Source organism: Equus quagga, chromosome 18, assembly GCF_021613505.1.
Source record: "Equus quagga isolate Etosha38 chromosome 18, UCLA_HA_Equagga_1.0, whole genome shotgun sequence".
In the NCBI taxonomy this organism is placed as follows: domain Eukaryota; kingdom Metazoa; phylum Chordata; class Mammalia; order Perissodactyla; family Equidae; genus Equus; species Equus quagga.
The window spans coordinates 29235104-29261726 of record NC_060284.1 but is presented as its reverse complement, the minus strand read 5'-3'; the positions used below and the strand labels follow the sequence as shown (position 1 = coordinate 29261726).

The following is a 26623-nucleotide window of genomic DNA, read 5'->3' as shown; positions in this document are numbered from 1 at the left end:
GCTTCATCCCGCCGCCCGCCCCGGCCCAGCCCCGGGTGGGAGTCGCCTCGCCGCGGGCAGGGGTGGCGCGAGGGCGGGGGCGGGGCCGGGCTCCGCTGGGAAGGAGCGTCCCCCCGGCTGGCCGCCCCGCCCCTCGCCGGCGAGGCGGGAGGAGGCGCCCCTCCATTGGCCGGGCCCGTCGGCCAATCCCCGAAAGCCCGGGGAGGAGGTGGGGGCAGTCGTGCGGTACTCCGCTGCGGACCGGGAGGCTCTGCGGGCCCCAGTCGGACCGAGTCGCCGAGGCACCGCCCGCGCCCCGTCGCCGCGCCCGGGCATCTCCTGCGCCGCCCAGGGGAGCGAGCTCCGAGCATCTCGAGTTGCGGCCTCTCCTCGGGGCCAGGAGCGGGGAAGGAGAGTGCGAGGAACCCCCCGACCCGAGCTCAGCCGCTTCCCGCCGCCCGAACCACCATGACCCACTTCAACAAGGGCCCTTCCTACGGGCTCTCGGCCGAGGTCAAGAACAAGGTACGCTGGGGCCCGGCTGGGGCGGCCCTCCCCGCTGGGCGGGGGGTGGGATGCAAGACGCCGCCCGGGGGGCCCTGGGACTGGGGCGACGCTGGGCTGCGCTTGGCCGCCGCGCCTTGGTTCTGTGGCTTCGCGAAGCTGAGACGTCGGGGCGGCCCGAGAGTTGCCGCGCGTCCGCATCCTGTTCCCGGGCACGAGGCGCCGGCTCCCAGGCGCTCCCCTGGCTTTGTTCCCGCGCCGCGGGCCGGTGCTAGCGGCGGGCGGTGCGTTCTCGGGCTCCTGGAGTCCCGCAGCGCCGGCCTTCGACTACAGGAGCCGGTCCGTTGCTGCAGGACGCGCCCCTCCGGGAAGGGGGCGCTCCTGTCTGGTCATTCGCCCTTAGGTGGGGCCCGTCCGCGCGGCTGGGGACCCAGCTAGCAGCCCCCGCCATCCGCCCCGACCAGGGCTGCTGGCCGACCCTGCGCCTTTCCCACCCCATCCCCCCGGCCGAATTCAGCCGCTAGCAAAGTTGGGCGGTTACTTGGCCAAGCTGGGCCCCCCATTGTTCCTTGCCTCTTGCTGGGGAGGGAGCCTGCTGAGCGTCCCACCGCCTTCGGGGACCCTGGAGGCACGGGAGCCGTCCCGGACCCTTCGCAGTTTCCGAATCTCGGTGCCTTGTAGCAAGTTGCTGCTGCGTCTGCGGGAAACAGACAAAGCCTGAGCGCGCTGCCCTGGGAGTGCTGTCTGCTGTAGACTTGAGATTTTTTTTTATAAAACTCTGAGAAGCCTGTACTACATTAGACTTTAACGATATCAAGGATATCTTCGTGGGTCGCTTTTGTTGAGGGTTTATTTGCTGAGGGTTGTAGTTTGGAGCGGTTGGGCTGTGGTTACGGCTCCGTTTTGCCACTTTGCTTAGCATAAGAATGCGTTGGTTTTATCTTTGGGACTTTTGGTCTGGGAAAGAGATGAGAGGCGTCCCCCTCCCCAAATCCTCTCCTTCCTTCCTCCCTCCCTGCATTCCAAGCCCATGACATCAGGGGTTTCTGGGGGGAGAGACCAGCCAATCGGCGCGGAACTGCGCACAGAACGCTCATTGTCTCCTTTCTGCTGTTCTGGCCAAAGCGCCACAAAGGAGGGCTGCTGTGGTTTAATTCCCATTAACCTCCCGGGAGGCGAAGCATGTCAGGATTGCCACCGCACCGTCCCACCGCTGGTGGAATACAGTGGCATTGTCCGAGCTGTAACATCCCGGCGTTGGGGGTGCCTGCGGCGTGGAGTGCATTGTATAGAGGCGATGAAGCGCACCGTTGTCAATCCTCAAGGAGAGTTATGGCTCTTCTCACCCCCTGTTAGAGTCTACGCATCATATTATAATTCAGTCGTTAATAAATTCTGAACAGTCTTTGAAGCAGGGAGTGGATTTTAGTCTACGTATCTAAAATTGGAATGTTTAGGTGCTTTACCTTGTCAAGTGTGTTTCCTTTATTAGAAGACAGTTTCCTGAGCTTTTTTTAAAGAACAGAAAAGTGAGTAGTTTGTGTATGATTGTTCCAGTACTTTGCAAGGCTTACAGTCGGATCTTCAGGAATCCTTTCAGAGGAATCGACGCTCCAAACTGTCGGATGTGATACCCCTGCCTGGCTTGTGCACATTAGTTTTAATTCGCCCTTGTGAGTCTTAGCTGGCAGAGGTTGAGTCTCCACCTTTTGCATTGTAAATGAGGTTCTGATAACTTTGGCAGTCCTTCAAGTGACTTAGTTTTCTTGGATGTTAATATCCATGTTAATTTCTTTTTGCTGATTCGTGAAGCGGCTTCTGCCTCTTTCCTAATTATTATTGAGCAGACTGAAGGAAATGCGTAGACTGAAGCTAGATCACTATAATTATTATAAATTTTTACAAACAGTAAAACCTCAGTTTTCAGAACCTTTGGAAAGTTAGTTTTAACTTGGGGTTTATGTAACTGTGGGTTTATCCCTTTAAGCACCAAACCCATCTTTTAATAACCCCTTTCATTTATATGAGCCTTTCATACAGTGTCCTTTCATAGGAAGTCTTTTGATCTTAACAGCAGAGCAGCCTGTGAGGTGGGGAGCATTGCTGGGATTATCCATCATCGTTTCCAGATCTGGATGGTGAAGCTCAGAAAGGGTGTGATTTGCCCAAGGTCACAGAAGCAAGTTGGAATATTCTAAGAATTTTAACTGAACTACTTAGGGATGTTCTACTACAAGTCACTATTGTCTGCCTCCCCCAACCCCCTATGTTTGCCATCCACCTTTCATTTCTTGACATGATTATTCATGTAATGCTGTTTTAATCTGTTCTGCGCTTGGAAATCAAATACTCATGTCTGCTAGGCCTTCGTATGAGCTGTTGCATTTCGACTAAAAGCTCAGCATGCTGGATGAATGGGTCTGTGGCATATGAACTTTGACATTGCATGGTTTGGACACCTTTTGATTCCTTCCTGCCTTTTTTAAAAAAAATGTATTGCATAACTGATGTGTAGTTTAAATGCAATTTTTTTTTAAACGTCATTTAACAAAGAGGAAAAAGTGTAAACATCCTGGGGAGGCAGTGTGGAATGGACCTTGGATGAAGCAGACGTGGGTTCTGGTCCCTCCTCTGCCACTTCCTGCCTTGCATGATGTTGGGCAAGTTATTTGAGATGTCTGTTCTGGTTTTCTAATCAGTAAAATGGGGGGGAATAATAGTTACCACCCCTAAACAGTGCATCTTTGAGATGTGTCTGGTTTGTAGCAAGTACTCGATGACTAATTTGTAGCTATTAGTTCTTAGTAATAGAAAATTAGTATCAATATTATATTGCTTATACTTGTATATCTCTGCCTCTTTAAGAATGACATTTGTGTTAAGTAAGACTTTGGTCTTTTTATATTCCGGCTGTAAAAGCAGCTCATCATGAATTGAGGAAGTCTTTGATCTTAGATACTTTCAATTAGTAAGATTTCAGGGAAAAGTTTGTAAACACAAGATACTGTTTGAAAAGATGAGAATACATGGCAGAACATACAAACTTAACTCTTTTTAATTGGCAAGAAGATATTTGAAAACAGCTTTAAAAAGTAGAATCCTTCAGCCTGGACTGTGAACTACGTCTCTTTAATCAACAGAAGGATCAATAACTTGCAATCTACAAAGATCATAAGAGAGTGGAAGAGTCCAGGAAAATACAGAAGCTGGTGTATGTAGTTCAGTGCCCGGGGAGAGGGGGTGGTGGAAGCACTCATAAGCAATAAGGTCCTACACGGATTATGCAAGTTGAGCCAGGCCCTTGACTGCAACTTGGGGACCAAAATGAAAAGGAAACACACCTCTATGCCTTACAAGCCATGAGAAAACATGACAGGTCCTCAGGGGAATCACAGCGTTTCCTGACACTTGGCTCTGAACAAGATGTTGGAGTCAGGGTAGTTTCTTGTAAAGTGGAGGAGGCTGCAGTGGAGCGTGCCCTCGCCAGTCCTAGAGCAAATGCTGCAGGAAGCTTTCTTACAGGTCTCAGGGAGAGGGGAGGAAATCAGTTGTCTGGGGAGAGGGTGGAGCTGAAATGATCTCACCTTGGTATGTTTTTTTGGGGGAATCCTAACTGAAACATTAAGAAGAATGGGATTGGAATGCACACTGACAGTTTTCTGCTCCCATGGAATGTCTGATTGGAGCAGAGCAGTTTCTCACAGAATCTTCTTGGTTACAAAATGGCAGCCCTCATCCGCTGAAAACCATTTTGGAAGACGTATTACTAAAATTGTAAGTCATTGAAGAGTGAGTTAAACAATCATGTTGTAATAGTTAAATAGGACCAAAATGTCCCACAAACGCTGCTAGCCTGCCTGCCCAGTGCCATTTGGACAAGCACTTGCTTCAAAAGTGCCCCTGATCAGTAACCCCAGGGTGACTGTGGACTCCAGCTATAGAAATCCTACCCTAAGGGGCCTGCCTTGTTTTGCTGCTGGAGCACCAGAAGCATGGAAAACTGTAGATGGGTTTAGTTTTTTTTGTTTGTTTTTTTTGGTGAGAAAGATTGGCCCTGAGCTAACATCTGTGCCCATTTTCCTCTATTTTGTATGTGAGATGCCACCACAGCATGGCTTGATGAGCGGTCTGTAAGTCTGCACCTGGGATCAGAACCTGTGAATCCTGGACCAGCAAAGCTGAGCAAGCAAACTTAACCACTATGCCACTGGGCCAGCCCCGGAGATACGTTTTTAATTCAAAACTTTTTGTTTGTTTATTGTCTGTCTCTTTCCACCAACGATAAGGATGCCTGTCTTCTTCACTGATGGATTAAATCAGGACCTCTAGAATATAACTTGACACGTAGTAGATGCTCAGTAAATTTTTGTTGATTTAATCAACTTATCCATCAGGAACAGATTTTACTATCTCTAGAAATTGGAAATTAACCCTGTTAGAGTAGTCTTCGTGAGGGAATTCTCTAGTGTTTTTGTGGAATTCAGTGATGTTTTTGAAGAATGGTGATTTTTATAGCTAGTTTTTCTTCAGCAGTTTATTGGTTAACATTACATTGAAAACTTACCACTAAGATAATCCTTCTTTGTTGCTGAGGTTCTTTCTTAGACTCCCAAATTAGGGAGAGACAGTAGAGGACCCCTCTGCCAGGCTCTGCGGGATGCCTGCGGAGGACCACCTGCATGGTAGCTATTCAGCCAGCCTGCTCTCCTGGTAGGAACATGCTGTTGTGGGTTATCTGCTTTTTTTTTTTTTTTTTTTTTTCCCTGTCTTGGCCAAAACAGATAAAGAGAATACATTTTGGTGAATTGAGAAGCAATACTGTTTTTCGTCTTTAAAATGATCAGATTTATTTACTGTGGAATTTTAATGAGGATCATTATCGCCTTCACTGCCCTGTGGTCCACAGCTCTTTACACTCTTTCCTTTGTGGAAATTGTACGTCTGCCTTTCTCTACTCTTAGACTGCAAAAAGAACCTCAACAGCGAAGACATAGCTACTACTGCCATCAACGAGAGGTATATCCCTTGTCCCCTTTGCCTTTTTCCCTTCCAGGTTGGGATCATGAGGGTTAGTGAGTGTTTTCTTTTCACTTAAAAGTGTATTGGGACCATGATTAATATTATCTGCGACATAAAAAAGCACGGTTGGAAGGTTTTGGTTTTTCCGCCAGTCGTTGCCATTATTTCCAGGGGAGTGTGGAAATGCATTACTTCCCTTCTCAGTACAACTGGTGGTGGGAGGGAGCTTGTGCTTAGAATTCTTTGGTAACTTTCATTTTATTCTAGGCATTAGCCTCCCACAGCATATACCACGGGCTGGTGGTTCCCCTTGCCTCTGAATCTTAGCCATGGGGGGCTCTTAACTGTTACTCATTCTACTTGTGCTCAGGTTTTTGTTCAGGATTTCTTGAGCCTGGGGTAGATTCAGGTTATTTGTGGGGCCTGAAGTTATACAATTTGCGGGGGAGGTCATCACTACAAAAAGTACAAAAATATCCTGCAAATTTTATAAAAACATGTGACCATGGGAATCCTTGTGACCTTGGAGATGTCTGGTAGGCTCCAGGTTCCTGCCAGTGAGAAAGTAGAACCTAGTGGCCAAGAATGCGCACCGTGGAGACTGGGTTGGAATCTTGGTTCTGCCCCTTACTCTGTAACTTTGGGCAAGCAACTCGTCTATGTCTCATCGATAAAATAAGGATATGGTAGCACCCGCCTTTATAGGGGTGTCGGGAGAAATAAGTAAGATGGACAGTCCGCTGAAAGTGTTTAGAATAATGCCTGGAACCAAAAGTACACATCCTGTAAATGTTAGCCCTTGTTCCATTTTGCTGGCCTGTGCCCTGCTGGTTAGATGCAGTCCTGTGTTCTGAACTTCTGTCTTCTGGCTGTTGAGATTATCTCCAGGACTTGGACCTTCGTTCCCCCATCTGCTTGTATCTGACATGAGGCTTCTGGCAGATAAGGGACCACGATGACGAGCGGTGCTCTACTTCACTTCTGTGTCAGCGATAGGATCTGGCCCGGAGTCCTTAGCCAAGAATCCTGCCCTTGGCATCCTGCAACGCATTCCCTCCATGAAATCCTGGGGTCTCTGACCCTGTTCTCATCCCGTCCTCATTGCCCTCAGGGCCGTGGACTTCTGTACCGAGCTTGAGGCCTTGCTTTCTGGCGATGGTATGACTTGGCTTTACTTGGTTATATGTGGCTTTTTCTTCCTAAGAGATCGATTCCTACTAAACAGGATACATCTTTCCTTTCTTGGGTTCAGATAGGGCTCATATTCTCCACAGTGGACTGATAAACATATTTACCGTCTAGGGTTAAAATCTTGGTTGTCACTTCAGTTTTAAATTGTCTTCTGAAGCCTCAGCTGAGACCTGTGTGAAGTCCATGAGTAGAGAAGACTAATTCTTAGTTTTTCCCCATGAGGTAGGGAGGGAACTTCAGCATCTTCCTTCCACCCCCAGGACCAGGAAGCCTCAGGGTGTGTGGCTCCCTCTGCAGTGGGGAGGGCAGGCAATCCGGGATGTGAGTGGCGAGAAAAGAGGAGGCCCTTTGGGCTTGGATGGAGTCCTGCGGAAGATGTAACCTAAGCATTTATAGCTAGTTTCCTCTCTTCCCCCACACATTTTCCAGGGGATCCTAGCTGTGGAGTGGCTAGACAGGGCTGGCTATGATTTCATCGTTGGTTCTTCTCTCCCTCTTCCTGAATGTTTGGACATGATCTTTCTTCATTGTCCCAGGCCTCTCGGCCTGCTTACTGCTACCCGAGCCTCCACAAACAGAGAGAGAGCGTGTGCGCTTTATTATTGCAGTTTCCCTCCCTCCCTTTGTTTCACGTGGGAGGAAAAGGAGAGAAAATAATCAATACCATGTGTAGTAAGTCTCTCCTCATTCAAACATGTGATTCTACTTTGAATGCAAAAATAGCAGCAGCAATCCTAGTTCTAATCGAGTATAGAAATTGGTCTTATATTAAACATGAGATTGTGAGCTTGTCGGGGTCTGCGGCCCTTCCAGCCGAGCTGGAACTCCAGGGCTGCTCTTCAGAGGCCACACGTGGCCAGTTTCCTTCCCCTGAATGGGCCCATTCTCTGAAGACTGGAGAGCATTCGTTTCTGTTTTCTCCTTACCTTTCTTCAGAGACCTGGGTGTTGTATGAAAAACCTCTCACCCCCACCTCACCTCAGCCACACACACGCAGGCGTGGGCTTTGCCAGGCAGGCTTTCGTTTCTAATTTTCTTCCTCTCTGGGCTGCTTTTTAAATTTTCTTCTTTTTCTCCTTTCAGTGACAGATCTGCTGTTGACACCCTTTCCTGCAGTCCGTGTGCATGTGTGTGGTAGAAGGCTGCCTTTCACAGGGGCCGGTGGAAGAGTTAAACACTGAAGTGTTTTTAGTCTGAGACGTCTCTGCCAAATGTCTCATTATGAACTTTTGAACCGTGCTGGCAACGCCCTTTGAGACGACAGCCTCCCGTGGGCTGCTTGGAATCTGGGCTCTCCAGCTCCGCAGCATGTTCGCGGGGCCTCGGTCTGATACCGCGAGGGTGGGGGCTGCTTTGGGATGCACTCTCGCTTCTCCAGGAGTTGGAAGGACCTTCTGTGAAGCCAGAGGCTCTAAGCCGCCACCTTGCTGTCTGTTGTTAATCGTCTTCCAGCAGGCAGTGCACACTCCGTGTGTAGTGTAGTGCAGAGAGTTCCCGTCTCTTGGTTGGTTAGGAGGGTGAGGGGAGAACATCCAGGGGAGGAAAAGACTTAGACTTTGGAGCCCGTCCTGGGTCCGAATCCCTGCTGAGCCCACGACCTTTGGACAAGTCATCTCTGCCTGAAGACAGTGCATCTACCTTGGGTGCCATCTTCCTTGCCTGTGAGAACCTTGTCTCTTTTTTATCCTCAGAACGAAATTAAACATTTGTTGTGAAGAATGCAAATAGTACGAAAATATACAAGTAAAAAAGTGAAAGTATTTTGTATTTCTTATCCCCACCCAACCACTTGTACAGCTTTAAATAGCGTATGACTGTGTTAGAAACTGAATTATAATCTACTGTATGGCTTTCCATTATTTATTCATGGCTTCCCTGCTGGTGGATATTTCCTTTAAAAGTACTTGTGTAGAAAAGTGCGTAACTTTTGACCTAACATTTAAACCTCTTACAGGTAGTACCAAATTGCTCTCTAAAAAATTCAGTTGATACTTCCGACCAGTGGTATGAAAGAGAAGGTGGATCTCCTCTTGGTGTTAGAGAAACAAAACTATTTCAAAGCAGCCTGGTCGAAATTCATGTCGCTTGCTGTAGTTCTTTATTGTCAAGTCATGAATCATTGACATCCATGATCCCTACTCCATCTGTCACCCCCACCGGACTCAGGTGAGAGCTGGCAGCAGGATGAGGCTTGGGAATGAGGTGAGGGCATCTCTCTTACAAATTATTTGATAATAGTTTTTCAAATAGAAAGCTTAGGCAGCATCCAAATTATTTTTTATCAAAATGGCTATCAAATAGTGTCATGTAATTGGTCTTAGGATATATTGAAAGGAGGAAATCTTTCTGGTGTCTGGACAGGAGTGGCTGGCAAAGCAGAAATAGAAGGATGAGGATTGACATTTATTGAGTTCTTAGGATTTTCATGAATTAAGTCATCGATTCTTCTTAACCACTGTCTCATGTAATTGCCATTAAGGATCGCTGATTTACAGGTGAGGAAACTGAGGTGTGTTGGAGATGGGAGTCTAACCCGAATGTTCAGACTCCAGAGCCCATGCTCCTAACCATTTTAACCTGAAGTCACAACTTGAGGAGAATTGGCATCTTTCAAGGCAAAGGGGAGAAGGCAGCCCAGAGAGGGAAGCTGTGGGATGGTGTCCGTTAACAAGAAGCTGGGGGAAGAGATTGGAGGGGCCTCCAGGAGTGCCGCAGAGGCCAGGAGGACTAGAAACAGGCCACAGGATTTGGCTACTGAGAGGTCACTGTGACCTTTTGAGAGATTATCTTCAGTAGAGCAAATTTGCAGGGGGGTTAGGAAGAAGTACTAAGTGAGGAAATGGAGAGGTTTGTCATGAAATAAGAGAGTAACAGGACAGTGTTTGAGGCTGGCAGTTGGTTCGGTCACAGATGCACTTGTCTCAGACAAGATAGTGAACAGTCTGTGCCCATTGATGGGCCAAACAAAGGGGAAGAGCTCAGTATACATGGTGGGTGAGAGCAAAGCAGCAGAGGGAAGAAGGTTCGCTGTGAAAGGCTGGGAATGATAAAGGAAGCGGACTGAGAAAACATAGAACCGAGGAGGATAAGAGTCTCCTTTTCCGTTTCGGTTGTTTTGTTGCTCTTTGCGTGGAGCTGCTGATGTCTGATGGCATCGGAGGCAGGAATAGGAGGAGATGGTCCAGGCTGGCTCCTGCATGTGGGATCCACTGGATTCAGCTGCCTCTCCCTGAGTCCTACTGAGGCCCCTTTGCAGCCTGGGTTCTGCTCTCTCCTCATTCCCTTGGCCCTTGATCTGGAAGCGATGCGAAGTTGGGTTTATGTTGTTCTTTGTGCCTGGGTGTCTCAAGGCTTCACAGCGTAATCGCTGAGGGCCCTTTGTGTTGGGTGCAGCGCTCCCATGGGGATGCAGTGCTTCCAGGGGAACTTCCGTTCTTCCTCCTTTTCTGTGCTCTCAGACTGCATTACAGTCAGGAAGCGTGTGGAGGTAGCTTTACTGTCAAGATGTGGGCGCCCTGTGACCTCCTCACAAAGGCACTGCCAAAGGGAACCATTTCAGACTGCCTTTTTTTTTTTTTTTGGAACTCTATCAGTCTTGTAACTGATTATTTCTTAGTTGTCTTGGTGGATAAGAAGCTTGGATACTAGTTTGCATCTGTCCTATCTTTGGTGGCATTTGTGTAGCACGTGATGACATGCAGGTGTTTGAATCTTACTTCTGATTTCATCTTTTTTCATATTCCCCGTTAAAGCAAACTGAACCAAAAACCTTTTTATTTAGGGTCTCAAAAAGTTGAGTGTCCAGCTATCAAAAAGGATGAAATCTTGCCATTTGCGACAATATGGATGGACCTTGAGGGTATTATGCTAAGTGAAATAAATCAGAGAGAGAAAATTAAATACCGGATGATCTCAACAACAACAAACACATGGAGACAGAGATTGGATTGGTGGTTACCAGAGGGGAGGGGGGGAGGGAGGAGGGCCAAAGGAGTGATTAGGCACACGTGTGTGGCGATGGATTGTAATTAGTCTTTGGGTAGTGAACATGATATAATCTACACAGCAATCAAAATGTAATGATGTCCTCCTGAAATTTATATAATGTTATAAACCACTGTTACTGCAATAAAAAAAAAGTTGAGTGTCATATATCTTGTATGCTATTTCATGAGGTAAATTATAATTTTTTTAAAAAAGAGGAAATGGGAAATTCCATCCTGCTTTTTAATGGAAATTTCATATCCTCTAATGAGAGAAAAAGACTATGGTATCTTGCACACTTAATATATCTGTAAGACTCTGAAATCTCACTAGCCAGCGTCTACCTACCTTTCAAAGGAGGTCTTTCAACTCTGTTCTTCACTGGTTGTGCAAAGCCATCTCTCTTAACTGGACAGACTCCACTGTGGTAAGCAGAAATGGCATTCAGATCTGAGAGCTGGATCTGGATCCCTGAGGGGAGCTTCCAGGTATACTGAAGGCTGACTGAAAGGCTGGCATCTGTTTCTCCTTGGGCTCCTTTCTGCCCGTCCCATCAGTAGCTCAGAGCAAGGCGGTGGTGTGTGTTTGACTCAGTTTCGGGGTAGGCAGCTGGGAGCCCTTGGGTGAATGTGGTCAGTGATCTCAGAGTGGAGAGGGTTTCCCACACCGGCAGAGATAAGTTCTTTGTAGATACAGTTTACACTTGGGGCCGTGGAGGTGGATTTTGTGCCTCCTAAGGCCATAACGGACTTGGAGACGTCCTATGAAGCGAACTTGCTAAATAGTTGATGAGCAGTGAGTACACAGTCCAAAGCTACAGAAAAGTTACTGCCACAATGTTACTTGTAATTATGGAAAGAGAAAAGAAAAGACAACTTTTTAGTGCTATCCACATGCCTGACTCAAAGGTTATTTAGGGGGCGCCTAGAGGCTTGCTGAGGAGAAAAGTGAAATCAGGTAAAATGTGGAGATGGCTGTCTGTCGAGGTGTGGAAGGTGCCCTGTGACCTCATGAGAGGGTCTTCTCGGGCTCCAGGACTGGAAAAGGGAACCACATTCAGACTGACTTTTGACTGTGATTGAAAATCTGGATAGCAGCAAAAAATCTGGATGCCTGCAAATACTGTGATGAGTGAGGTGGACCCTTAAATCTTGTAGAGGTGAGAAAGAAAACAAATCACGGAAGAGCATCTGTCTTTTCATCTATTTTCCTGTGGGGCTTCTGTTAAGGTCCCCTTTCAGCAAGCTCTCTACAGTGACATAAAATTCATGACAGGTTGTCTTCCTTCCAAAGTGAGAGGATGTTCTCAAGCAGGCTTTCTCGTGGGTCCCCTTCACCTGCGCGTCATTGGCCCCCTGTGCTCTCTTTCCCTTCCTGCCTGTCTCCAGTCCATCTCTCTAGAATTTCTGCACATTTATGCTGGGTCTGACCTCTGTGTGGCATTCAGAATAAACCAACTCCCTCTTCTGTGACTTCATCTAAATATTTAGATGGTACTAGCCTGTATCTCCTGCCCGCAAGGTCCCTTCTAGGTCATATATAGCCACTCTTGGTGGTTAACCTGTCTCTCATAATAGGCTGTGTAGGATTTTTCTTGTCTCTTCCCCATCCAGTTTGCCTCTTCTAGAAACTGATGTCGGTTTCTCAGCGTCCCCTTTTAGAGCGCAGCACACTCAGAATTGGTCTCAATAATACCACAGATATGGTTTAACCTACCAGGGTCCAGTGGGATTATTAACTAACTCCATTGTTTGACTACAAAGGACTAACTCATTCTATTTTGATCAGCGTAATCACCTGGTGAGGTAGACAGGCACCTCCCTGTCCAGGAGGATTCTAATTCTTGCTTTGGCAAGTTGATTTTCCCTCTGTCCAAAGTAGGGGCAGTGATACTGCCTAAGGTTTTATAGTTCATGTACTCTTCTCACACCTGTCGATTTAACTAGTCCTTTCCTTGGTTACCTCATGAGTCTGTTGTGATCAAACGAATAAGGCAAGCAGTAGTATTTTATAAAGAATTGTAGATCTGTGCAGACCAAGGTAGCATTAGCTATTTTAGGCTCACTAAGTAAGCATTACTAGTTAATTCTAGAACTTTGGGGCAGGATTTTACATATATCTTGAATAATTTGTTATTAAGCTAAGATCTTTCTGAATCTGAGTTTTGTTTCTTTTTAGCTAGTCTCAATTTAATTTTCTAAAGTTTACTAAGTGTTCTCAATAGTTTCCAAATTGTTGATTACCAAAACAGAAGCAAAGAGATGTAAATCTCAGCCTCGAGGTTCACGTCCCTGGGAGCTCCTCCTGCCTTGACATCGGTCAGCACAGCGGGCACGGTTGTTGCTTCTGACCAGGCCCGACTTCTAGGGTTACCAAACTGGACTTAAGGAGTGCCATAGACATAAGAGACTTTTATCAGAAAGTAAAACAAATATGTCCCTAGTGATGCATCTAAGATTACTAGATGCGTAGATCAAAGAGATGTGATGCCCCTAAAAACCAGCAGCATTCAAATGCAGATGCCTCTCTGTAACAAGATAGATCTTGAAATCTGCGGCCTTTCCCTAGCCCAGTAATACTACCAGTGGATGAAAAATCATTTATTGAGTACCCACTGTGCGCCAGACATGGGACCTAAGGGTACAAAGATGAATAAAGGTGTTCTTGGATATGCCTTGCATACCTATGCTGGCTCATGGTGATGACTGTCTGCTCCCCGCCTCCGCCCCACCAGTGCCCGCACAACCTCTCAGGAGTCCACTGTAGCAGGACAGCCAGGCTCTTCAGCCTGTGGTGGAGGCCCTTGCCTTTTGGGTGGGGGTGGGGAAGGACTGGGCCCATCTCTGGGTTCCTGTTATTGCTGTTTGCCGAGCTTTCTCACACGCCGCGTGAGCTATTCAATACGTGCGTCTTTGTTAATCGATACTTCTGAGCCTAGCTCCTTCTGGGATCCAGACTCTGTGCTCACTCCCTCCTTCTTTAGATTTGAACTTTCAAAATCTGCTTTTAACTATGTGTGTTCTAAACTTTGTAGTCTGAAGTCTGCATTTTCTAGATCGAGAAGACAAAATTGGCGTTCTGTCTGTTCTGCATTTTTCCTAGCATTTATTTGCTTTAGGCATTGGATCACCTCCTCTTAAGTTAACGTAAAAGCTTTACTTTCTTTCAGTTTCACAGTATTTGTACACTGAATCATAATGTGTTTGTATTTTTTTGCCCATGCATATTTGGAGGGAAAAAATTGTGCTGGTGCCATATGCTGAAACCTGGATGTGAAGATCTGGCTGTACCTCACAGAGAAGGATCCAACTTTAAAATGCCCTTAGGCATCACTCCTGTTTACCCCAGGCAAATGTGACTTTCTATAGCTTTGGAATATGTAATCATTCCCCATCAAATCTTTAGCAAATTCACACCGTAGAATGAGTCTAGATTCTATAATGACCTGGAGGAAGGCATGCCACGTGCAATCTACCTTGACATCATTGCCCCAAATGTAAAGTGATTTTCTCTCAAATTCCCATCCCTGCCCCCATTAGATACAAACCTGCTTTTAAAAAAAGTTACTTCATCCTTTTCATCAGCAATAATCTGAAAAAGAATGAGAATTTGGGATGCAAGGCCATTCTAAGTAGAGAGGAGTGAAGAGAGAGGGGTAGGAAGGAGGATCTGGATGAGTGGTGATGGGAATGGACATCAATGGTGATGGGCAGTATCCGAGATAGGCTTGTTTGCAGTCGAACTTTCTTTTTGAATGGTAGATAGTAAAGTGAATAGGTTGCTGTGGGATTTGGTTAATAGAAAGCTTTGTACCTCTGTACTCAAGCTGATATCAAGGGAGAGTGTTAATTCTGCCATGTGTCAGGCATTGAGATGGCCTCCCCTTTACCAATGGAATAGGCTTCATCTTCACACTGGCTCTGGAAGGAAGGGGACTATGAGTGAGAAATCGGGTCACCAGGGTTAAGTTGCTTGCTTAGGTCACACTGGAATTGGGAACACACTTTTTGGAAGTTTTTGGTGTTTGACTTGAAGGCATGTGCTCTTTAGGCTGTTCTATTCCCAGTGTGAATACCTGGAACATTTGCAAAGGTGTTTACATGTTTGTAGGATCCATAGGGTGGGAGGTTAAGGTAGGTGAAAAAGTGTTAAAGCCTGTTCATTGTCTTGCGTGAGGTATCAAGAATGGCAGTGATGGAGAAGGGAAGAGGCACCCTGTTGCAGATGGAGATCTGTTTTGGTTCCTGTTTTGAGACTGTGGTGGACTCTGTATTTGTGTTCTCCCTTATTTTAAATACCCTACTTCATTTTTGTTTCGCAGGTGTCTTAACACACCTTATTTAGCAGGCATTTGTCTCTTTCCACTAGAATGTAAGCTTTTAGGGCAGAGACTTTGCCTTTGAAGCGGGCTTGGTATGCAGTAGCCATTGGAAGGAGGACAGAAGGAAGGAGTAACAGAGAAAGAAGTTGAAGGAAGAATCCACCACACACAAGGAACCCTGGAGAGAGAAGGAAGCTACACTGAATATGATTTTACTTGGAGAGTTTGAGGTGTTGCTGGATTGTCCTGGTGGCTCGAAACAGGGAGCCCAGTGAGAGTTCAGGCCTTATGGAAATTTGGGGGACACTGCTGTAACCACGAGAGACAGGAACCTGGAACTGTCTGCTTTGTGATAATACAAGCGCTGTGATAGTACATCGTGAGAAGGAATACTTGAGAAAGACACATCTTCATTCTCTAGTAGATTCTAGAATGTCCCTATGTGTAAGTGGGGGCTGTTACACAGTTCTTGGACATAAATATTATCACTCTGCCTCATACTGGGTGCACCGCCATCTTTTTACTAAGTTAGACTTTGTCTAAATGCGTCCTGCTTACACTGAGAAGCACCATAAAATGACGCAGGACTCGCACTTTCGAGTTGGTTGTTGAGATGTTTTTGAAGCTCGGTTTCCCTTCTCAGTGTATCTCCTGTTAGGGATTCTGAGAGGGAGACTTCTCAGACCTCCAGGCAGGAAGGGCGTGGCCCCTTCTTAGCACCAGCAGGCTTTTTATCTGATTGAGAGTCTCCCTTCTCTGTTAGCAAGTTTAGGCCCTCAGGGCTGGTGTTTGTGAGGGCATCTCATTCTTCTGCCGTTTTGTCCAGTGATTCTGTGTAATACGGTGGTGCCCGTGGTCTGGAAGAGGAATTGGCAGATAGGAGCTTACGTGTGGGGAGGGAGTAGGATTTGGGGGAGAGGGGTGAAGAGAGACACGTGCTTTTTCTGTCTCAGTGTTTCTCAACCTTGTTTTCATCATCTGTTTCCCAAAGACCCTTTTTAGATGTTTGTCCTAACTGCCTCCTCACTCCCACCAATTTTTTTTTTAATTTGGTGAGGAAGATTGTGCCTGAACTAATATCTGTGCCAGTCTTCCTCTATTTTATATGTGGGACACTGCCTCAGCATGGCTTGAGCAGTGCGTAGGTCCATGCCAGGGAACCTTGGAACCCCAGGCCAGTGAAGTGGTGTGCAGGAACTTAACCACTATGCCACCAGGCCAGACCCCCACCAAATTTTATGCAAAGGAATAGTTTGTTAGGGAGGTCAAAATTATTTTAGTAACTAAGGTTGTTTTCACCTCTTTGGGGGGCCGTCTCACCCCCACTGAGAATGAAGGCTGTACAAACTTCTGTACCATTTGGGTTTTTTGTGACAATTGAGTAATTTTGTGTTATTGTAGAAATCAAAAGGATAGGTCACGCAGCTTGAAAGATCTGAGCTGCCTCTGAACCTGAGTGTGACCCCGGACGGGTGCTCTTAGCTGTGCTGAGCAGAGAGCAAGGGAAGAGCAGAGGGCTGCAGCCGCCCGGGGCCAGAGCCCGCGCACAGGCGCAGGAAGGAAAAGAGGCACACTGGCAGGTGCCCGCAGCCGGGGCGCGGTGGCTGATCGCAGGATTAAATGCCCCAAAGGCTTTCTTTCAGTCTCTATTTTCGGTGCCTTTTGATTGTATTTGGCCAGGGAAGTGTTGTTGAGCGGCAGTGAGGACCTCGGCAGGTGTTCTTCCCAGAGAGTGCACACGAGTGGGTCACACGTGTGCCTTGACCAAAGCAGGGCTGGGAGGCTGCTGGAGAGAACGCCGGGTGTTGGGGAAAGGGGACAGGGCGGGTGAAGAAGGGGCGGCTGTGGACTCGGGAGGACCAGGTGGAAAGAGTGGAAGTCTCTTGGGAAGGCCCGATAAATCTTGAAGATGATTTTCTAATAATGTTTATATGTGTTGATAAATGATGTTTATAAACAACTTGGAAGAGTGATTTTAAACAAATTACAGTGAAATTTCCATGAGGTATTAATGAGATAAGATTAAGTAATTTTTAAATTTTCTTGTTGCAAGGAAGAAATATGTCAGCATTTTCTGCCTGGTGTTTAGAAATTAAAGCATTTTTAAATGAAAATGCTGAATAAATTTTATTGGCTAAAGCTTACTTTTTATTTTTAATTGCTCTCAATTTTAAAATGTGTGTATATCAAACAGTTCAAAAATAACCTCTGTAGTTAAAGAATCTAATGATACTTGCTTGGGTTGTGTTCTCATATACTTTTAAGGGAAACACTTAAGATTTCTGTGTCCTGTGGAACAGTGCTGCAGGCCAGGAGCTAAAAGACAATTTGCAATAGGTTTTTTTCCTAGATGATTTCATAAGAATTTGGGTTTTTTCATTTCAAACTTAAAAAAAAAACCAAGTACACATTCCTACAGAAAGCTCACTTTAAAAAAAATATATTAACAGTACTTGGGTAGAAAAATCCTTGCTGCTCCTTCACTTAAAGGAAAACCGCGAGTGAAACCCAGCAGTCCCATGATGTGGATGCATACCTAGTTTTCATTTTTAGTTTACCATTTGGGGTCTTGAGCTTTGCATGTGTGTGCTTGCCAATTTTTTCTGTGTGTGTGTATTACATTAAGTCTCAGACAGAGTCAGCCATCCAGAGCTCCCCCTATCTCCATCTAGTCAGGGGGAGTCAGAGTTTGAACCCGGGTCCGTCTGACTCCAGTCCTTGATTTTTCTCTCTTGACTCGCTTGATGAGAACAGTCAACAGAGGAGATGGAAATTTCTTTCTGGCGTTCCTACTGGGATATTTCAAGTTAGATCTGTAATCCCTTTGTGGTTTGGGGCATGGCACTGAATCTGTCAGACACATTTTGAACAAAGGAAACATAAATATGCTTTTATGTTTTTTTGGTTGAAGAATAATTGGTCTCATTTGGTTAAGAATTACCATCACCCTACAAAAACCCAAAAGCTCTCCACCATAACTTCCATCTCTACATTTGAGAAAATGAAGAGAAAGAATTTCTTTCCAATTTTTGCTGATTGACCAAATGGTTTAGGCAACTTGGAATGGGAAGAGACCTGGTGCTCTCATTGAATTCATCCTTCCTGTTGTACAGACAGGAAATGGGTCCGAAGTTAGATGAATTGACTTACGGCCCATAGTAAGATGGGTGGAGCCAGAGCAGGACCCCTCCTACCCTAACGCATCAGGTTTGTTTTTAGATTTATTGAAATGTATCTCCCCGTTGAGAGTGCTTCGCTGTGGGCAAAAATTCAACTCCCTCTGAGGGGTTGCTTCCCGTAGCTAGTGCCTGAGGAGTCCTAGTTTCTCCTTTTCTTCTTTGCCTGTTCCTTTCCATCCATACCTCGACCCCCAAATTTATATACAGAGTTTCTTTTTCTAGCCAACTGGAACAAGACTCCTGTGTGAAAATATAGCCAAGTCTTAATTTTTTTGCACCAATTTATATTTGTCTTCTAAGAGTACCATACGTAAATAGACATGTTTGATGAGATAGATTAGCCGAGAATATTTGTCTGAGGTGTAATGGCTCCTTCCTGCTGACCAGACGCTGGTGTGTCCCTGTGGTAAACCCTTCCAGCATCGCAACCTCCTCCTCCCCTGTTCCCACATCCAGGTGCCCATGTAACCCAGACCGGCAGGAAATCAGAATAGATATGTGGTTTTTAGGGGACAGGAGTTAACAGGGGGCAGGAAATTACCACACGTTAGGAAATAGCTTTACATTGTGCCTAAACCGTCTTTTATAAACTAACCTCCAAGCCAAAATTTGATCCAGGAAACATTGCACAGTGTTAGTTATCTTAATATGAAGATATCAACTCATTGAATTTTCATTTGTAATCCTGGTAAAGTAAATCTACAGCTTAAATAAATCATCCGTTATTCTGTCAAAGGTGTAGAGCCATTTCTCCAACTCCGGAGGAGAATGCAAATGATCGAGGACTGCCGTCTCCCTAAATGACACAGTAATTAGTGAAGTCATCTGCCTCCAGGGCTGAAGCAGAAGCCTCACCCTTTGGTGGTCGGGGAGGGGAGAGGGCTCCTCTGTGACTGCTGGAGACTAGAACTCAGAGGACCTTTCAAAGACTGAAATGTCATGCCATTTCATTTCTTTCAGTAATTAAACCTAATCATGTTTTACAGAAGCAAACCATTTCCATTTTCACCAATGCCGGAACTGACTCCCAAGCTCGTCTCGATCTCCATCCTCTGGGCACTGTCTACATGTTGCTGGCATTTTCACCTGTGCTAACGAGAAAAATGACACATAATCTTTCCTTCTTCCCAGCCGTGTTCTTCTAATAACTCTGATTGACCAGCCTCTTTAAGGACCCAAGGACAAGGAATAGCTTTAAGAACTTGAGCATGTGATCTTTAACAGTATTTTGTTTACCTTTTATTATTTTTTTTAAAAATTGAGGTTTATCATCTTATCCTGAAGAGATCTTTCAAAACCTGTGTTTAGTAGGTAGTTTTAGCATATACAATAGTATAGCATCAGTGTTGGTAATGTTGCCTTTATCGTAGAATTCTGTAAGTAAAGAGATACATTTTCTTTTAGTTTTATTAAATGTTTGGGTGTTAGGTACAGTGCTAGGTACTGAGGGTTGAAAAGTGAATTAAATACTTTTCCTTCCTGTGAGGAGTCTCCTATGGTATAGACTACGTAAACAATTTCAGTATTGTACTGTAAGTGCAGTAATTAGTACTGAGGGAAGAATGTGTGTGTAGGATGTAGTGTGTATTTGGCTGAATAGAAGGCATAGAAACATCATAACTTTCCAGACAACAAGACTATTAGACTGATATGTCCTGGCCAGTTGCCATACTGTGTAAAATAGTTGCATGTGTCAGAATCCTACCACTCTTTTTTAAGTTTAATATGGCTGGTGCCATATTGTTCTCCGCTGTTAACCCTTGTCACTTCCTATGTGTCATGAATGGGAGTCTGTCTTATCTTGATCCATATTTTCTCCTCAGTCCCAGCCTCTCTCCATGTGCTGTTCAAGATTTTGTATGCTGCACCTTCACCAGAAGTTTTTTATTAGTTACTGAAGCTGTAATAATTGGTTGTGTCAGCCAATGAACTCCAGTGTATATAATTTACTGCACATTGCAGCTTTGGTCTCAATGGATAATTAAAGCAGAGCAAGTCATACGTCAGCAGTTTCGCTGCTTTAGTGAAACTTCTTCTAAAGTTAGATAACTTGTATTTCAGATTGCTTCCAAGTATGATCACCAGGCAGAAGAAGATCTTCGCAATTGGATAGAAGAGGTGACAGGCATGAGCATTGGCACCAACTTTCAGCTGGGCTTAAAAGATGGCATAATCCTCTGCGAGTGAGTTTTGGCCCTGATGTGGCCATTTTGTTCTTCCAGTCCTTTCCACAGGCCTCTGTCTTGCCCTCCTTCCTAGTCCAGGGTGTCAAACCTTGATATTCTGCAAATGTTTTTAATGCTTTCCTTTGCTGATGTTAAAGGAACCAACTTTACATTCCAGTCCTTGTTTTTGTGTGACCAATAAATAAGGTGTCACACTTTTCTTTTCAGACTCATTAACAAGCTACAGCCAGGCTCAGTGAAGAAGGTCAACGAGTCCTCCTTAAACTGGCCTCAGGTAACAAGCAAACCAGCAACCTCTGGTTCTAGTTGGTTACACTTTATGCAGCGAAAACTTGATTACAGGTTTAAAATAGACATTTTAGCAGAAATGTGTGCACATGACTATATTTTGTTTTTCACAATGTTATTTTTAATGTTTCCATAATTAGAATGAGTTCTGTGATTAGTAGATGGTTAGCTTAGAAGTTTTCTAATAGTCTGTCTACTCTCAGGGGATTTGACATAGCTTACACAGAGAAATACAAATTAGACCATAAGGATAAACCGGGGAAAAAGCAAGGAATTTAACATAATAACTAATGGTTGACTGTGGAACACTGTATTAAGCATAGTCTTATTCATGAATGCGTATGGTTAAGTAACATTGGATATTTACTCTTGACTATATGTTTTGAGATATAAGAGCATTTAGTAACCACAAATTTATTTTTAAAATTAAACCATAATAAATTATTTATTAATGTGAGTAATTGTGTACCTTAGACAAAGAAAATTCCAGCCCTGGATAGCTTTGACACAGATTTCTTGAAAACATGTAGGGAAGAACTTGCCTTTAAAGAATTGAAAAAACTTGACTGCTTAAAAATATTAAAAAGAACATTATGTGACCTACTATGAAACACTCTTTCTTTTTCCAAAGAGAACTGTGCTTCATATGTATCTGGTCAGGAATCCTTGCCAAGTCACTTTCTACCTGATGTCCTGTAACTAGTCAGGGAGACGTAAAATTCTCAGATAATATGAATGTCAATATTTAGCTCCAAAAGTTATGTGACTGTTTTTCTTTATAGTTGGAGAATATTGGCAACTTTATTAAAGCTATTCAGGCTTATGGTATGAAGCCACATGACATATTTGAAGCAAATGATCTTTTTGAGAATGGAAACATGACCCAGGTTCAGACTACGCTGGTGGCTCTAGCAGGTCTGGTACGTAAATGTCTTTAATGTCTGGTTAAAAAATCTCCACTCTGTTGGTGCTGAGTTGTGTTTGTTTTCCTCTCGGAGTTCAGACTAGGCAGGGAGGAGCCGGTCTCTTCCATAATTATTAGGTTTGTGGAAAGGCTGCTGCCATCAACTGCCTTGTATTGGAAGCTTAAATAGAATATTCACACTTCCGAGGTACACTGTGACCTTAAGTATATTTTTCACCCCTAATTTGGGTCTTACCAAGTGAAACCCTTCATCTATTGACAGCATCATTTCTTTGTTATTCCTTCTGTAAAACTCTGTTGGCAAAAATCTCCATTTAAGTGTTCCTTTTCACTGAGTGTACATATTTCTGTCTAGGCTAAAACAAAAGGATTCCATACAACCATTGACGTTGGAGTTAAGTATGCAGAAAAACAAACAAGACGTTTTGATGAAGGAAAATTAAAGGCTGGCCAGAGTGTAATTGGTTTGCAGGTAACTAACGTGGTATTGCTTAATCAGTTACTTATTCACTGTCATTAATTCTCACCATACAAAGTGTCTCTCCTAAGTGAGGACTAGGCAGATAGACCATAATGTAGGTTTGGGGATGGAGATGTGGTTTATACAGTTGATGTCCATTTAAAGCCCATGAGACGATGTTGGTTTTAGAAGAAACCTCAGACATGCCATCTGACTTGACAGTTGTTTCTCCAGGAAATGCTTTTTTCCCCTAATTACATTGTCTTATTTTTTAAGAAAACACTATAAATTCCTAAATGTTAATGACCAAATGAAGCAATTTTACAAAACCTCAGTGCCAGAGTCATTTATTTACATTAGTAAATCATGATACAGCAGCCAGGCACTGTTAGAATCTGTCAGTCCAGGGGAATACTTAGTTCAGGTATTTTTTTCCCTTCATATCATTCCCCTGGAGAGTGTCACAGAAACACCACTGCTAAATGCCCAGTGTGCTGTGGGCTTCACTGTCCCACAGCTACGTGGTAACAGTGCCCCTGTCACAACCGGGTCTGCGTGAGTGGATTTATTTATTTCAGCTTTACTGAGGTATAATTGACATATACATGTATTTTTATACAGTACAAAATTGTGTCAATGGCAAGAAGCTGGAAACCTGAATTCCTGAACAGTAATGAACAGTAATCGGTCGTTTATATTATGGTAACTCCATAAAAGGAACTAATCATGTAAAATTGATAGACGAGTTCAAAGATTAAGGAAAACAAATCAGGTTATAGAATACTATGGTCAGCGTGATGCCAATTTTTATTTTAAAATTGCACATGCATGTTTTTGTATGTATATGTATATTTATATGCATGTGTCTCTATAGATATATACACAGACACATAAGGTAAAAAAGCTAGAAGGATATACGCGTGTTTACAGTGAATGTCTGAAAGGATTATAATGATTTCCCCCCTTTTTGCTTATATCTGTTTTTTCTGTCTTCTCCATTGAACAGGTTTTACTTTTAGTAATAAAGTTTTCCTTTAATAAATCTTGTTTTTAAGGAAAAAAGACCAACAGTAGAAATGTGTCCCCAACCAGTAGAGCAGGGTGTACTGGTTGGTCCTGAAGCCATATTATTCTCAGTGGGGAAGAGAAGTTATTGTTTGTCTGAACTTGGTTGAGTTCAGATTCTTCATTCTGCCTCTCCGACTCTGTCCTGTGACATGAGAGTTGGAGGAATAAAACGTGTTTCTTTTCCCATGAAAATGGTGATTTTGATGAAATTTGAAGAGGCCCTTGCTAAGCTGCCAGAGAAGACACCTGCACTTGCTCTCACATTTTATACAGAACATGTGTGGAGTAGAAAAGCATGTTGTCTAGCCAGAGATTGCTCTGTCCCTTTAAATGGCTGAAGCAGGTACCCCTTAATTTGCTTATCTGTGCTACAGAGAGTAGCAGAGGAAATTAATTATTCATAATTTTGCCACTGCAATAACTTTTTGTGTGTCTATTCATCTCTTCCTGTGTGCATGTTTCTATATGGTTGATTATGTTGTGAGGTTTTGGGAATTTTTTGGAAATTTTTCTTTTTAGAGTGAGCAGCTTGAAAGTCCTTTGTAGAAGCAGAGAGATTTTGTGCCTAGTTGACTGCAGCCTCAGCGCAGGAAGGGACTAGTCAGTTGTGCCCCTCCCATCTTTTTAGTAGAAGAGAAGTTTTGTTTGCTTCATGTATGTTGTTGACTTCTGATAATTAGCACTAATTTTATTTTTAACTTAAAAGATGGGAACCAACAAATGCGCCAGCCAAGCAGGTATGACAGCCTATGGGACTAGGAGGCATCTTTATGATCCCAAAATGCAAACTGACAAACCTTTTGACCAGACCACGATTAGTCTGCAGATGGGCACCAACAAAGGAGCCAGCCAGGTAAGCAATACCTTTTTCTACTTGTAGCAAAGAGTACGAAAAGGGCTATTTAAATTAGCACTTACCTTAGTCTTATTAATTCAAGTAGGTATTTTTTGTATGGTATGTTTAGAGTATATTCCTTCAGGAAAGTAGCTTTTGGTGAGAAAGCAAAAGAATCAAAGGACCTTTTCTGTAGCAATACAAGCATGATGTGGCTCATAGCTTTTGTTGGCAGTTAGAACAGCTGGCCTTTCTACCTAACCAGAAGAAAAAAGATACGTTTATTACAGTGTTCTTGCTCCAAATCCAAGTAAATTGCTCATTCTAATGCTTCTGACTTTTATTTTTAAAGGTGCCTGTAGTTAACTTGATGGTAAAATTATCTGGTGTTCCGCTAAGAACTGTTTAGCTAGCATTCCTGTTAAATGTGTGACTGAGTAGATGGAAATTGAGCACGGTGAGAACGCCGGCATTCTAATACCACACAGATGGAAGTATCTCCCGTTGAAAATAGATCACCAGCACCTCAGGAGCTTCCTAGAACCATTTGAGAGCAGACAGGTCTCACATCCAACAAGAATGGGGATAAGGTTTGAAAAAGCTTTTTCTTCATGACCCAAGATGAGATTTGCTGTCGTTTGCCCTTTATGGAACACATCTTGCCACAGGGGGCATTGTCTTTCTCATTGCTGCCGCTCAAGTTTGCTTTTTTTTTTTTACTGATTAAATCTGGGAGTGTGTGCTCGGCACAAATGGAGAAATGAGGCTTGAGTCACTGTACTCTGAACAGGAGGGGCGCGGTTGCTCTGAAATGGCTGGCTCTTCAGTGTCTTAGAGCCTTTTGAAAGACTCGAGCCCTTAAGGACTGCTCAGCAGAATTTTTTTAAAGATTTTACTTTTCCTTTTTCTCCCCAAAGCCCCCGGTACATAGTTGTGTATTTTTAGTTGTGGGTCCTTCTCGTTGCGGCATGTGGGATGCCGCCTCAGCATGGCCTGGTGAGCAGTGCCATATCTGCGCCCAGGATCCGAACCAGCAAAACCCTGGGCCACCGAAGTGGAGCGCTTGAACTTAACCACTGGGCCACGGGGCCGGCCCCGCAGCAGAATTTTTGTTGAATGTATTCTAAGCTTTTGAAATTGGTAACCTGGATAGTGTACATAGTCATAGTAGGCATTGAAATGGAACTTTCAGGTGTGTCAGCATTCTGCTTTGTTTGTTCATTCTTTATGTCTAATCCTCTCCTAAATCCAAAGCAGGTGGCATTGTCTCCATTTTGCATATGAGAAACCTAAAACTGAAAGCAAGTTAACTTGTTTGAGGCCATATAGCAGTTTCATAGCAGAGCTATAAGGAGGGGCTGACCTAGCTTGAAAGCCAGTGAATATTGCTTCATAAGAGAGATTCGGCATTGCGGTATTTTGGTAGGCTAGCTTTACCTAACCCAATTAAAGTTATTATATTAGTGTTCACATTCAATGTGAACTTCATAATTCATCGAATAGGCAGAAGAATGGATTTTAGTTGCTGTTTTAACGTTTCTACTCTGTTTTCATACTAGGCGGGGATGTTAGCACCGGGTACCAGGAGAGACATCTACGATCAGAAGCTAACATTACAGCCAGTGGACAACTCGACAATTTCTCTACAGATGGGTACCAACAAAGTCGCTTCCCAGAAAGGAATGAGTGTGTATGGGCTGGGGCGGCAAGTATATGATCCCAAATACTGTGCTGCTCCAACAGAACCTGTCATTCACAATGGAAGCCAAGGAACAGGAACAAATGGGTCGGAAATCAGTGATAGTGATTATCAGGCAGAATACCCAGATGAATATCATGGCGAGTACCAAGATGACTACCCCAGAGATTACCAATATGGCGACCAAGGCATTGATTATTAGATTCACACAGAGCAGCTCAGTATTTAGCCATTGTTTTTATTCAGTGAGAACCAAGCTAGCCTTGAGTAATTTTTATCTTGTCTTCCTAAAACACTATTATGCTTATTGTACCTAAAAGAAATATTGCCTTACATACATTCCTTTTTCCTTTTCTGCCTCTTCCCTAAATAGTTGCCTTTTAGTGCTGTAACAGTTAAATCCTACAGCATAACCGATAACTTTCATATGAAGTAAAAAGGAATACTGTGAAAGGGGAGTACTCTTGTACAGTCAATTCTTTTATGAAAGATCTATGCATTTTTACAATCTTCTACTTAAACTGGTATTTTCAAACAATAGGAACCTATTTTTTTTTGTTACAGTTTAGTATCTCGTTTCTACATGGAAGACTAAACTCATGCTTATAGCTAAATGTGGTCTTTGCCAATTAAATTTAAGATGCAGCATTTTAGAAATTTACATATCAATGTTTCTACAGTATTGTTTGCTAATTTTTAAATAAAGTCATGATCAGTGTGCATTTGTGATTATATGTGTACTCATTCTCTTACCCAAGCTGACAGATCTTTTCTGAGTGGTGTTTCTGAAGGAGCATGTACAGTCGGCCTGCAGACATTTAGGTCTGGGGGTGCCTCTGCTCTTCCTGTTTGTGCCAATGTATCAATGTAGAGTTGCTCTGTTTTCTTCAACTGTATTTATTGCTGCATTTCTCAGCATAAACTTATCCCATTGTATTTTTTATAAATAAATATTTTTTTTGAACATTTATATGAGCCACAGGCT

At 44.0% G+C, this 26623-nt stretch overlaps 2 protein-coding genes across 6 annotated transcripts in view; one reads left to right on the top strand and one right to left on the bottom strand.

Annotated features, from left to right (window-relative positions):
* Positions 1–239: 239 nt before the first annotated feature.
* Positions 240–26606, top strand: CNN3 (calponin 3). Its single transcript, XM_046645069.1, has 7 exons — positions 240–504; positions 20239–20360; positions 20571–20637; positions 21434–21571; positions 21932–22048; positions 23811–23957; positions 25499–26606. The coding sequence occupies exons 1-7, from the start codon at positions 448–450 to the stop codon at positions 25838–25840; spliced, it is 990 nt and encodes a 329-aa protein (XP_046501025.1). The 5' UTR covers positions 240–447; the 3' UTR covers positions 25841–26606.
* SLC44A3 (solute carrier family 44 member 3) overlaps positions 10734–26623 on the bottom strand; it is a 96140-nt gene continuing 80250 nt past the window's right edge. For all 5 annotated transcript variants that reach the window (XM_046645066.1, XM_046645061.1, XM_046645068.1 and 2 more), the window contains one exon: positions 10734–19551. The gene's annotated coding sequence lies outside the window, so the exon portion shown is untranslated. The remainder of the gene's footprint in view (positions 19552–26623) is intronic.